This window comes from Pollachius pollachius, assembly GCF_949987615.1.
Source record: "Pollachius pollachius genome assembly, chromosome: 6".
Classification (NCBI taxonomy): domain Eukaryota; kingdom Metazoa; phylum Chordata; class Actinopteri; order Gadiformes; family Gadidae; genus Pollachius; species Pollachius pollachius.
In genome coordinates this window covers 18,083,083-18,096,754 of record NC_136939.1, presented here as the reverse complement: position 1 = coordinate 18,096,754, position 13,672 = coordinate 18,083,083, and the positions used below count along the sequence as shown (strand labels likewise).

Genomic DNA, 13,672 nt, shown 5'->3' with positions numbered 1-13,672 from the left:
GGTCACAGCAAGTCAGTGTTGGAGACGGATGACGTGATTGAAGAGATCACACGTCCCGCTGTATGCTTCTAATGAATCCCTGTTGGACCTTTATAGAAAAACTATGAATGTAGTGAGGGCCACAACCTATAATAAAAAAAACTATTCATTTTACGTTAGAATTGCCCGTTTGTGTAATGGTATTAGTTGACAACGTTCTATCCCTAGTAACTCTAGGTTTCTCAGATAAGGATTAAAGGACAAATTCTTATTTTGACTAAAACTATTTAGCTATTTACCGATCCAAAAACTTGAAAAAAAATTGAACGTTTAGGCTAAAATTTGCCTATTATCATTTAATTTGTATTAATATTTTACATTCTAAAATCTCTTTTTGTTGTCAAACATAGTGGTTCACATCTCTATCTGTCGCCACTGACAACAAAGTGAGCTGAAAGGCAACTCCATTGAAGAATGACTCAGGACTTTGTACAGGAAGTTCTTGTTCCCATAGCAACAGATAAGATCCCATTGTAAGAATATCCTAAGTCCTTGTGTTGCTTAGTGTATGTCAACATATATCCTTACACATTTAGACTACCCAGGTCAAGTTCAGATATAACCTCAAAGATTTTGCTTAGAAATATTTGTAAAATTCAGATTGCATGCAAAGTTATGCAAAGAAAGCAGCATTGAGATATGATTCATATTCATATTTATTCAAATGTATTTCTTTACAAAAAAACAACAGGTCAAATATGTTGGGAATTTAAAACTGCATACATTGTCAACCTTTTTTAATCTCCAAAAGTTCTCCTTGGGAGAAATAGCAGCGAAATGTTATCATGATCATCACATTTTTCCCTCCGTATCTAATCGACTTCCTACTCTGCCTACTACTACCAACATCAAAATAGGAAATAGGCACATTTCATTTGATGCATTTTATAGTCGAGCTGGATAATTGTTGTGACTACAACTCAGATTTTCCTTTGTTCTTGGCTTGTTTCTGTTCCCCGCTGGCTGCACACCTGAAGCCCAGGTTATCTGAGGCGGAGTCAGGGGTGTTCCCCATCCTGCAGAGAACAGAAACACAGTGAAATATACTGAAACCTACTGAAAACATAGTGAAACATAGTCGCCAACAGGTGATCTTGAAAGATTAGTAGTATTTAACCTGTAGTCAACAGGTGATCCTGAATGATTAGTAGTATTTAACCTGTAGTCAACAGGTGATCCTGAATGATTAGCAGTATTTAACCTCTTGTCAACAGGTGATCCTGAATGATTAGTAGTATTTAACCTGTAGTCAACAGGTGATCCTGAATGATTAGCAGTATTTAACCTCTTGTCAACAGGTGATCCTGAATGATTAGTAGTATTTAACCTGTAGTCAACAGGTGATTCTGAATGATTAGCAGTATTTAACCTCTTGTCAACAGGTGATTCAGAATGATTAGTAGTATTTAACCTGTAATCAACAGGTGATCATGAATGATGAGTAGTATTTAAGTATTGAGTATTTATTTTGCTTGATAGCTCATGGCTAAGAAGGTCAGTAAAATTCTACTTTACTAGTATATACTATATCATATCAATAAACTTGACTTTTTCTAGTTACAAAATACATCAACTGTGAGAAAGCATGAGACCGGAACAGACATTCAGCAACCAGATTAAGAGTACAATACAATACAATACAAACCACTAAGGGCTCTGAATATTGTCGCTGAATCATCTTATTAGAATAAACATCGGAAGAATTAAGGAGCTGCGTCTGACATCACATAAAAACATGACACCACGCACAACATAGGAACCCACTCACCTGGTAGTGATTCTTGCCTTGTGATTGGCCGAGCCGTCCACAGAGTCGATCCAGGAAGCACCGCGCAGGACGTACATTGGCTGAGCCCCAGGAAAGGAAGTGGATGTCCATTCCCAAGTGTTTCCCATCATGTCATACAACCCTGTGGCAGGCGGCACGTACACACTGCATCAGAGCATGGATCCAGGGCCCAACGCAGTAGCTCACTGTCCCAATTCAGTCCTGTCTGCTTCAACAGCGCTACAGATGGGACACTCCATTAACAATAGTGTGGTTCTCATGGATGTGTGGATGAAGTACCATAGTTATTCTGTGGAGGAAAGGCCATCACAGGGGAGACGCCATGGTAACCGTCTTCTGCAGTGTCTCCATCAGGAAACTGGCCCTGAAACATTTCAGTTCACTTTGTGACAAAAGGTGAGATGTTTTCTGTACCATGTTATAGTGACACATGTTAGAGCAGGGGGTGCCAATGCTCTGTGTTTTGACTGCAGGCCGACCTGCCAGAGGTTGGTTTTGTTGGACTGGAACTTGTTTCCCCAGGGATATGTCCTTCCTAGAACGTTGGAATATGATGTCAGGATGGTACTAGCGGTCAGGTGTTAACTCAGGATGCCAACACACGATGACCTGAGCCTGTAGGATGACCCTGTGAGGGGGCGGTGTGTTTATATCTCGTAGGTAACAAAACAGAGCGATAATACTCACTAACAGATATCAGAACATTTATGGAAATCAATATCAAATTCCTGATTCATTGTAAAAATTCTATAATCTCACCATTCAGGAAAATACTTATTTTGAGGTTGGCAGATTAAAGGATTGTAAACATTAAGAGAGTTTTAAGCGATGTGAAAACACTTTCCCCTGGACCAGCATTCCTAGACCTAGAACTGGACCCTACCTCGGCCAAACCTAGACCTCACCCATAACTATAACCATAGTTATGGGTGAGGTCAACCATAATTAGACCATACCTAGACCTAGAAGATACCTAGAGCGACCCAGGGCCGTTGGAAGGTCCCTTCTGGCTAAGCCACGTACCCTGCAGCCCCCCGCGGGCAGCCCACTCCCACTCCTCCTCCGTGGGCAGCCGTCCGTCCCTCCAGCGGCAGAAGGCCAGTGCGTCATTCCAGCTCACTTGGACCACCGGGAAGTCCAGACGCTCTTTGATGCCAGACCCTGGTCCTGCGGGCTGAAGTGCGATGAACCACATCAAGGTTTACAATCTGCCCTTGGATTGGGTGCTTTTTTGCCAACAACAATATTTGACCTCACCTGTCTCCAAAAAACCCTTTCTATTGGCAACCACCAGGGGGCAGACTGTTGAGGAAATCAAAAAGTCAAGCAGAATTCATCAGTGGCCAAAAGGATATCATGTAGGCTTAGGAAGATAGATACCTTTATCGTTTCTGTCACTTTGCTTTTCAGCTCCACGGACACAAAGTCTTGGAAAACAAAACTCCAACCAAACTTCTCAGCTTCTGTTTTGTACTTATGTGCTCGCACGAAGTCTCTGTGATGGTTAAAGACCAAGACATCATGGTTACATCTTTACTTTTCAGTTATTATACTAACAACTTACAGGTTTAAAGATCACCTAAAATCCGCATTTGTAACTGGGTATTTGTCGATGTTAAACGGTCCGACTGCGACTCCTTTAGTCGGCGCCTCTCCATCTCTGGCGTCTCCTTCATTGGTCCCCATGGTCATCCGTCCTCCTGGAATGTGAACCATCCTCAGGTCGTCTTTCCGAGGACACGATACGGACAGTTAATCACATGAGTCAAGTTTCTAGAAAATAAAGAATTGTTTCACGTTGCATAGCTTACCTGCCAGTGCCAAGAAAGGAAATGCACATATCCACAATACAATGTTGACACACATTTTGAAACACTTATACTACTGGGGCATCAAAGGGCATGTCATACGTTCATGATATGGAGTACACCGACGTTTCATCTACCGATGTTAAAGTTGTCCAATTCAAGACGGAGCGATTTCACCGGCGAACCGGAAGCTGGTGTCACGGTAAAAGGAGTCCGTGGCATTTTGAGACCGTTAGTCATTTGGATTTAGGTCAGTTTCCATTTGTTTGGCAACATACGATAGTTATAAAGCTGGCAACATACGATAGTTAAAAAGCTGGCAACATACGATAGTTATTCCTCAGCACCAAGACCGAAAAATGACAAGCGCTAATTTGAAACGTCAAACGTCGCATAACAGTATCTTCCCACTAACGTTTGACTTGTGCAATCAAAGAAATATAGCAAGCGTTTTAACTTGTATTATAGCTACATCAATTTAATAGCTTTCCAGCTAATATCTTAATCTTGACTAAATCTATTTATTGTTAACAAATTACACAACACAATGAGCTTCATGAGCAAGGAACACTTTTAATGAGTAGAAACAAAACTGGATGACCGTTCAGTGCTTAACAATCTCTTAAATAGACAAGTCATTTAAAAGTGATGACAAATCCATGAACTGGGAGCTAGCAATTATCTTTGACACAGATAATGGACGATGGGACATATAATAGTGGGCTGTCCATCAGACTGCAGGGTGCATCCTCGTGCCACAAGCAGTGAGGCGCTTTGGACCATCCAATTTGCTAGAGGACCATCCATGGGGACATGGGACAGCGGGGTGGTCTACAGGCGGCGCTTAACCCTTCAGAGAAGACATTCCAGCTCTCATGATCTCATCTACCAGCAAGATGTTACTGGCAATCACCGTGCTGGAAAGAGGCAGAAAGGTTGACAACGTTATCAATAAGCGCCCCAAGGGGAAGGATATTTTAGGAGATTGTGAACCCCATTTTCAACTCCAAGCAAACACTCTATATGCATACAGGTTTTAGTGCCGTCTTTGTGTGGGAGCATTATGGGGAGCATATGAAACGCTCCCCACAGAGGAGTATTATACTACTAGGGTCCAAGCAGCTTAACCCTTCCCCCCCACTGCCATCAATATCAACCGCTGCCCAGAAAGAGCTGCACACATCAACTACACCCCACTGCAAGGGACTTCCATGAGTAAACTAAAAAGGTCTTAGTTTAACAGAACGGGACGGAGCACAGTGGCACATTCACACGAGTAAAAACTCAATTTTAGTCTCATCTTCTCCCTTAGTGTTATTTCAGTCATTAAAGGTAATTGATATCATGTCCAAGATCATACCAGAAATATTAGCTTATAAATATAACTTTTGGGGTCATTACCCCTTTAGAATAATGAAAAGGTGAGCTAACCATGAATGAAGGAGCTGTTTCTTGACGCTGTAGTTATCCCAAACGCCTGCTTCTGAAGCCACCATTGGTTCACCTGGGAAGAAGGGAAAAGGTCAGTTCACTGAGAGGTGGATGACTAGGCAGCGTCTCAAATTAGATTGGTCATTGGACGGTGCCTCACCTGTACTGAGGTCCACTCCCACCAGCTGGCCAGACTCCTTATACTCCGTCTGCAGCTTCACCAGAGTTTCCATGGGGTCGTAGCCAGAGTTCTGGGCCAGAACCTACAGTCAGGAGCAGAAGAACATGAGATACAGACGAGTCGATAAGGGAATCAGGAGGCTGTCAGTGAATTCAGAGAGATGGAAGGTCAGAGTAGATTCAGAGAGATGAGGAGGAGGTCAGAGTAAATTCAGAGAGATGAGGTCAGAATGAATTTAGAGAGATGAGGAGGAGGACGCACCTTGGGAATGATGAGGAGAGCGTCGGCGAAGGCCTGCACTCCCAGCTGGGCCCTTCCCTTAACCTTGGGCTTGTGCTTCACCAGGGCGTCGGCGACTGCCACCTCAAACGCCCCTGCCCCTGACACCACGCATCCTGCAGAGGTACACACCAGCGGCTGGTCAGTAACAGGGAAGTCTAATCACCGACCCCTTAGCAGAACCGGCCTCCACATCAGGGTATTCACGGCCACCCATCATGTGTCAATATGCAAACACATGCCAACTGTCATCAGCTTGGGAGGAATGGTGTAGATAAACATTCATCTTTGTGAGTTCGCACACCAGATTTACACAGAAACAGCATCTAATGATTCAATAAGACCTATATTTGATGGTTTAAATGAGGAAGGTAAATCTCTCTAAATCTTCCTCCACAAGTTTGTACTGATCCGCTGAATACATTTATGGAGACGAGGACTCTCCTAATGCAGAGGTACAGAGCAGAGTTACTGTAGCACAGAAGTAAGAGGCCAGAGAGAGCCACACTAGCGTCCCTGGGTGTTCTCCGTGCAAGAAACGGTGTAGCGTTACCAAACCTTTAACTGGTTAGGCATTTGGAAAGAAGTATTTTCTCGAGAAGAGAAGTTACGTGAACTATGTTTGCTTTATATGCATCTATGAGATTATGTTTCTCAACACCCCCATAACATTTGCATGAAGCTAATGGAAAACAGGGGGATGAGGAGGGCGTAGTTTGTCCCCGTGAACAAGCAGACGAGTGGAGCCTCGAGGCCGCTGGCAGTCCGAGCCCTCACCGTCCTCGATGGCGTTCTTGACGGCGCGCAGCCCATCCCTGACAGCATCTTTGATCTGTGTGAGGGTGTGCTTGTTGGGCCCCTTCACCAGCAGGGTCACCGAGCGAGGGTTACCACACTTCTCCACAAACGTGTACTTCTCCTCTCCCTGCATAGAGATGGGCCGTCAGGATTAGAGGCTGACTAGTGCATCAGACAACAGGAAGAAAAGTCATTTGAAACACTAAATGAGCATGCAAACCTGACAAAGAGATGGTCAACACTCACCAGTGTGTGTTCGTACACAAGTCCGGCATGGCCCAAGCACTCTGGAGTGAGGTCATCAACGGAATTCATTGCAATGCCACCGCAAGCTAATGTGAGTCTGCAAACAGAGTCAAGCATGTGACACTTTGGTTAATTACATCCCTCATCGTGTGCTCTAGAGGTATTTATCTGTCCTTTACCCATTAATGTGCTACACAAGAGGAGACAGCTGAAAGGGAGTCATCCTCCATCTTTAATGTGTAGCACATTTAAGATAAGGAGACAGCTGACCAGGAGGTCCACCTCACCAGTGACTGGCGGTACCAAGATTTTTTGAGAATTTCGTCTATTCTAGTCTATTCATGAGTCCTTCTCGCCATACCTCTCCATGTTCCTCCTCTTTGCTCTGCGCAGAGCTACAATGCCTTCCTTGGCGAGGGAATCCAGAGAGTATGGATCAATACCCTACGAAAGGCCAATTGGAAAATAGGGAAAACATTAATGTCGTTTCAATATTAAGAGCAAAGACAGACAACGAGAAGGCATTAAGCACCATGACATGAGCTCAACAGAGGGCCACACAACCTTGTTGAGTGCTACTTTTTTTCCATACATATAGTTGTACCCTTAATGGGAGGTCTTCGGTCACGTACCATCCATCTGGGTACATTTATTCAAAAGATTCACTTAAAATAAATTGTTCAGTGTTTTTATCTGTCGACCCGCTATACATCAAAGCTCTGCCGTAACAGAGTAGCACTTGAGATTAAAAGACCATCCACATTATAAAGGGTTGCACTCCTGGTCCCTGGCCTATAACGATGAACAAAGTCCTCTGCATCCAGCTTGTCGTCTCATACTGAGAAAAAAAACACAAATTCCTGGTCTTCATCTACTTGTCCTTAATACCACTGTGCATTCTACCTAGAGGGTGTCAGCCGCCCGTATCACATAGCAGAAACCTCCCAAGCACACCTTCTGGTTGATGACCACAAAGCCCTTCTTCCCATCGGGACAGACGGCTTTCTTGAGCGCGATGATCTTCTGCACGCGCTCCTCGATGAACTTCCTCTCTGCTGACACAAGCTTCTCCCGGTCCTCTGCGCTCTTGTAGAAGAAGCCGGAGTTGACCTCCGTCTTCTCGTACTCCAGGGACAGGTTGCAGGTCAGCACAAAGGCGTCCTCCACCCTCTTCTTCATGTCGGGGTGTCTGGCACCGTGGTCCAGGACCAGCCCTCGGATCAGCCTAGGGAATCAACCACAGGGACGCTCATACAACACTCGCATAACGGATAGTACAACTAGGTAGACATTTTTACAGACAAATATATAAAACCATTTTTAGACTAGGAGTAGCCACAGCATAATGAAACAAAGGGTAGACATGCAGACTCACTGAGTGTCGCTGTCGGTCTTGTGCCTCATCTCCATGATCTCCACCATGTAGAGGTCAATGGACTCATTGGGAACAGCGATGGCCAGCACAGCATCGACAACAGCCTACAGACGAGAAAGGAGGAGGGGTCCCGGTTAGCAAAATCAAAGGGTCTTCTATAAGTACATTTCTGCATACTTCTAAAAATGTTGTACATTGTTGATGATTTACGATACCCACGTTATGCTTTTTATTCAGATAACTTAAATCAGCTTAGAAAAAAATAAACTTGTAAAATGTGTACTGATCTGCTGAATACATTTATGGAGACGAGGACTCTCCTAATGCAGAGGTACAGAGCAGAGTTACTGTAGCACAGAAGTAAGAGGCCAGAGAGAGCCACACTAGCGTCCCTGGGTGTTCTCCGTGCAAGAAACGGTAGCGGAATCAATCCTTCAACTGGCCAATAAGGGAGACCCATCAACAATTACGGTACATTTGTATGGTTGTCACACATGTGCAGGAAGACACCATACGCATCCATGTGATTTCTTCAAATCTAAACAAGAAGTTGACTACAACATGATGAGGTTCCTGAGGGCAGTTCCTCTATGCTCACCTCAGTGAGGAGGTCGGCCAGCTCCTTGTGGACCTTGGTTCTGAGGGAGGTGCGCGCTACGCTGATCAGAGTCTCCCTGTCCATCTCTCGCACCACCTTCACCTCCTCCAGGAAGGCCAGGGCCTTCCCCTTGGCCTCCTCGAAGCCCTCGGCGATGATTCTAGGATGGAGGCCCTGGGTAGATGGGGACCGGCAGAAATCAGTACAGACACAGTACTCAAACATCGATTATAGTAAGCATTGAATAATCTATGACATTCAGACCCTGTATGATACAAGTATTGTGCTGTGAGGTATCTTGGATTATGGTTGATTGTACTGATCGGTCTTAAAAGAAACGTCGTTTTGGAAATTTCAAGGCATCATTTGTACAATAGAGAGCCTTTCATTTGACTGCAATTTAAACATGTAGGTAATGGGGATGTGCATTTCTGGCAAAAATACTATTCAATATTCGCTGAGTATTCGAAAATCGGTCAATCAAGAACCCCCCACGCACACACTCACCTCGGATACATGCACACACAATGACACAGGGAGAGGCTTTAATGATTTGCATTAAATCAATCTGTTTATTTCAACAACGGCGCCATCAACATTCAACATCAAAATAATTTCAACATGGGCTTACGCAAACTACATGCGCCAAAAACAGATCGCTATTTATTTATTCATTTTACTGAACACAGCCTGCATGACGGTGAACTAGACACGTCTTTAGCATATGGAAACTATGGCCTATCAGTCATGTTCATAACCTTTTATTTGTTACCACCATTCGTAGTGTTGATCAGCAGAGGAATAGTCTGCCAAAAATTCCACTTTCCTTGACAGCGGTCACTATATGCTTAGCAACGGTGAATTATCAAAAAATTATTCACCACCGGAAGTTGGGAAGACCCATGCAAGTGAACGGATCTTTCAAAAGCATTGAGAAGAGCCGTGTAATAAATATCAATAATCACATTCATTATTCGATATTCTACGTCACTCCGACTATTCAATGATCGTTGCCCATCCCTAGTAGGTAATTGATTCCCTCTGCATTAACAACAAATGAAGTGCTTAACCAGTGAGGTGTAGTCAGTGTGGGCACTTTGCCAGCCTGTGGCCCTACCTCTGACACGTACAGGTCAGCCTGCTTCAGCAGTTCACCGATGATGAGGACATTGGAGGTGGTCCCGTCTCCTGTGATATCATCCTGTGCCGTGGCAACCTTAGCGATGAGTGTTGCAGTTGGATGCTGAATTTGCTTTGGGAACAAAAAAAGAAAACATCAGAGCAAGACTCGCAATCTTGAGTCGACTTCCAGCCATTGAGAAAACTAGGGCTGTCAAGTTTTTTTTAGGGCATTTAGCAGACGCTAAATGCTTCTGCTAAATGTTTACATTTAGGGCATTTAGCAGACGCTTTTATCCAAAGCAACTTACAATAAGCAGTCAAATACATTTGACTAAACTCATTGGTCGGACAATCGCATTTGTATAACCGTATAAATCAAAATATTCAAGGCCATGTAGTTTCCTTTTTAATAAAGTAAGAATTATAAAACGGGTCAAAGCACACCCTGGTTTTCACAACTTTGAAGTCTCCCAACTTAAGGAGGACTGCTTGTCTTAACCAGACAAGCAGTTCACTCCCTGCAATTCATTCAGATTGCGGGAATAACATATGGAGGCAAATCTTTAAAAAAAAGTCTGCCATAAGTAGTTTATATTTATTTACTTAAAGATCCCATGGCATGCTACTTTCTGAATGCTTTTTTATATAGCCGTTAGTGGGGCCCTAATAGCGTACTTGAAGACGTTCAAGAAATTCAGCCTTGGTGCAGAATTACAGCCACTACGAGCCAGTCCCACAATGAGCTTTCCACAAACGTGCCCTTTTTATGGAGGCGGGGCAAGGTGGAGGTGTGGCGCTGAGCAGCTTATGTCCACGGTACAGTATGTTCGTGTTTACAGTGTATGTATCGCAATGGCGAGTGCTGGAGCTCTATATATCTAAATAATATCATATCATACATAGACATCTATATAATATATTATCACGTCCAAAAGCTGTGTGCGCCTCCAGACGATATTATGAATCTCAAACGACTGCGTCGGGTTCTCCGACGTCTCTGGTTCTTCTACATCATTCTGAAATAGACTGAACGGCGACATGGAAGAGAAAGGGATTGTTGCCCACTGGAGCCCGGCTGCCGACACCCAGCGCCGGTGGTGACTCGGCACCGGTCGGCAGGGCTGACCGGTGCAACAACAATCCTTTCGGGCAACAACAATCTTTTCGCCTCCATGGTTCATGTACTTCAGGGAGTCAAAGCCAAAGTTCCCTCAACCATATTCCTTCTCAACCATGGATGAGATAACCCCCACGACGAGCCTCAATGTGTACATACCAGAGACGTCAGAGAACCCGGCGTGTTATGCGCAATAAAACCAACAGCAGAATGGTTGGTTGGTTGGTCCCTCCCACCCACCCCCACCCACACTGGGTGGGCAAGGCAGAGAAAGGGGAGGTAACTTGGCCCCCTATGACAACATATGGGGCCAAATTCTAAATCAGAGCATCTGAGCTTAAATTTTTCAAAGGCAGAGCAGGATACCTAGCGCTCGTTTTTCACTGAACACCATTTCTAGCTACTTGGGGACCATAGGCAGGCTAAGGGAACACATTCATGTTAGAAAACCTTATAAAGTTAAATTTTCATGCCATGTGTCCTTTAAAGCTGCGTAAACTTTCCTGTTCAACGCTTGATGGCTTGAATGTGAAACTATCAGAATTGGCACATCGGTATTCATCACAGCGGCCTCCTCTGGGAGCCATTGTATCAAACACAGAACAACCTCAAACCTAATCTTGCCACGGGTTGTTTATCCACTACGCGACCCTGTGTGGCTCGTCTGTTGTGTGACCCACTTTACTTCATATTGGAGCTCTGCTGTAAATGAGACTGGATCTGAAAACCAACGACTTCCTCTGCACAGCCGTTGCTTGATATTAAGGCTAGAATGTGGAGTAGAACGCACTGTGGCCTATTCAATTTATCTAGAAATAACGTGCACATTTTGTTTTTACAATTGGTTGGTCACAGAGTTGGTCAAATTTCAGTCGCCCGAGATTATCTTCGGTTGACTTAAGCCCTAGAAAAACATGTAATCCTGTGTAATTCACTTGTGTACTAGTCTGTTGAATACACGAGGGAGTGAAAACGTTCCTCAATGCAGAATTACAGAGCAGTTAATGCAGAACAGAAGACCAGGGGGGGTCCTCCTAAAATCTGTGTGTTCTCTGTGCAGCACTGAACCTTTTAAATGTGGGTCTTCAATGTATACGTTTTCTGTGGTACAGCCTGAGAGTTAAGATGAGGCAGGCAATAAGTAAAAAGTATCACTACCTTATCTGACACATGAGAAACAAGGCAGTATGCCCCATTCCAACCCATGCAGAAATGAAAAAAAAACAAAAAACCTACAATCCCGTCAGAGACCCACCCCATATACCTGCATGGAAATACGGCCTAGCATCATGCTAACAATAGGGGTGTGGTTGCTGGCAATCCATTTCTAAATAAACTAATAGTAGAATAATAGAACAATGTGAAAGTATTTTGGGCAAAGGCCTCCGTTCATCCAGTACTTACCATCTCGTGTAACAAAACATTGCCGTCTTTGGTCAACTTGATGTCGCCCGCGCCGGAGACCAGCCTGCGGTAGACAACGCAGGTGTCAATATCATTTCTGTTGCCAGGATATTTAGCAGTTTATTAATTGAAGCCAAATGGGTATGATCATAGTTTCAAACTGATCTATTCAGGTACATTTATTTGACGGTATGTTAGTTGTTCACATTTGACTAATTTGAGGTGTCACTATGTCAGTTATTCCAAACCGCTACTGCCTTTCTTTAATAATTGGTAGTATCAAAGCATCATATTTCCGGAGAACTCAACAGATATCAAGGAGCATTCAAACAAGACTAATTAAAACCAGCCCAAAATAGAACCAATCCTAAAATCGCTGCTCTCAAGACACTGCCTGCTGACATGCGTATGCTAGCCCTAGCTAGTTGAGCTAGCCCTAACTATTGGGTTTGCGGAGCCGTGACACTGCAGCGTGCAGAGCAGGGAAGCGCTAGCGACAGGATGCTAATGCTGATACTTTAGCTTGGCAACACTCAGGAGCTGCAATTATAGTTTAGGGAATTTTACAAATAGTACAGGAATCGTTCATTTATATCAGAAGGTCCAACTCATTTGCAAAGCCACTTCACACATATTCTCAGTATATCAACATCATCTAGTTAGCAAACGGGGCGCATAGCATAGCATTAGCACGCGTGCTCAACAAAGGTTCGGCTGTGTGCTGCGAGTAGCGGGACTCACATCTTCATGGTGCCTTTCGGACCCAGGTTGCTCTTCAGCACGTCCTGGAGCCCGCGGGCCGCGCTGATGTTGACCGCAAGGGCGGCATGGGCGCGGGCCACTTCGGCTTTCGGGTTCAGGGACTTTATGGCCGACATAGTGGAGCAAGAGAGCCAGCGACGGAGTGATGTTTCGCCGGTAGGGAGTCTAGACTGCTTGGCCTAAGCGGCTCGTGAAAAGGGAGCGATCTTCCAGAAGCATCCACCACGTGTTCTTGGGCACGCCCTTAAAGACGCGCCCATGATATGTCTTATTGGTTCAAGCGTGAGTCAATCATATGTTCGTAATCTTTTAAACTCATTAAATGATTACTATTACAAACATGGATATGTATTATATGTGAAGCATCGTCTCACAATAGTAACCTATACTATAGCAAGTTGAAAGAGAAAAGCGGATTGATCCAGCAGTGATTAACGTTTTATAATGGTCTGTCCTAGGAAAACATGAATATGCTCAGATATGGCCAATTACAAATGACCTGAGCAATGTGCCCAGACCATTTTTAGAGTCAGACCTTGGAGTGTTAGGACGACATAGGTTCATCAACCACTTTGATCACAGCCCAACTAAATGAGGAAACATTCATTTATTTCGCATCAAATGTTTTATTTCATATTTACAACTAATCTTAATAATCCACTGCATTTCACCTCTGCCACGTGGAGATTAACATCACACATAATTTACAAATAGACTGACCTG

General features: G+C 44.1%; 2 protein-coding genes across 2 annotated transcripts; both read right to left on the bottom strand.

Moving 5' to 3' along the window:
• Positions 1-735: 735 nt before the first annotated feature.
• Positions 736-3,802, bottom strand: sumf2 (sulfatase modifying factor 2). Its single transcript, XM_079738930.1, has 9 exons — positions 3,640-3,802; positions 3,408-3,555; positions 3,209-3,323; positions 3,086-3,130; positions 2,852-3,002; positions 2,308-2,363; positions 2,108-2,192; positions 1,808-1,949; positions 736-1,055 (listed from the first exon to the last, which is right to left on the bottom strand). The coding sequence occupies exons 1-9, from the start codon at positions 3,692-3,694 to the stop codon at positions 953-955; spliced, it is 900 nt and encodes a 299-aa protein (XP_079595056.1). The 5' UTR covers positions 3,695-3,802; the 3' UTR covers positions 736-952.
• Positions 3,803-4,189: 387 nt separating this feature from the next.
• cct6a (chaperonin containing TCP1, subunit 6A (zeta 1)) lies at positions 4,190-13,134 on the bottom strand. Its single transcript, XM_079737733.1, has 13 exons — positions 12,929-13,134; positions 12,188-12,251; positions 9,662-9,796; positions 8,545-8,718; positions 7,947-8,050; positions 7,526-7,796; positions 6,933-7,015; positions 6,572-6,668; positions 6,305-6,452; positions 5,510-5,643; positions 5,228-5,330; positions 5,068-5,140; positions 4,190-4,553 (listed from the first exon to the last, which is right to left on the bottom strand). Exons 1-13 carry the CDS (start codon positions 13,063-13,065, stop codon positions 4,481-4,483), a joined length of 1,596 nt encoding a protein of 531 aa, XP_079593859.1. The 5' UTR covers positions 13,066-13,134; the 3' UTR covers positions 4,190-4,480.
• Positions 13,135-13,672: the final 538 nt, after the last annotated feature.

Excerpts from the sequence above, each read along its gene's own strand:
- cct6a (XM_079737733.1), bottom strand. The coding sequence starts at position 13,065 with ATGTCGGCCATAAAGTCCCTGAACCCGAAAGCCGAAGTGGCCCGCGCC. Across the intron at positions 8,051-8,544 it reads TGGCCGACCTCCTCACTGAG|GCTGTTGTCGATGCTGTGCT; the intron begins GTGAGCATAGAG and ends TCTCGTCTGTAG. Across the intron at positions 7,797-7,946 it reads AAGACCGACAGCGACACTCA|GCTGATCCGAGGGCTGGTCC; the intron begins GTGAGTCTGCAT and ends TTGATTCCCTAG.
- sumf2 (XM_079738930.1), bottom strand. The coding sequence starts at position 3,694 with ATGTGTGTCAACATTGTATTGTGGATATGTGCATTTCCTTTCTTGGCA. Across the intron at positions 2,193-2,307 it reads ACAAAACCAACCTCTGGCAG|GGCCAGTTTCCTGATGGAGA; the intron begins GTCGGCCTGCAG and ends GAAATGTTTCAG. Across the intron at positions 1,950-2,107 it reads TCCTCCACAGAATAACTATG|GGTTGTATGACATGATGGGA; the intron begins GTACTTCATCCA and ends CGCCTGCCACAG.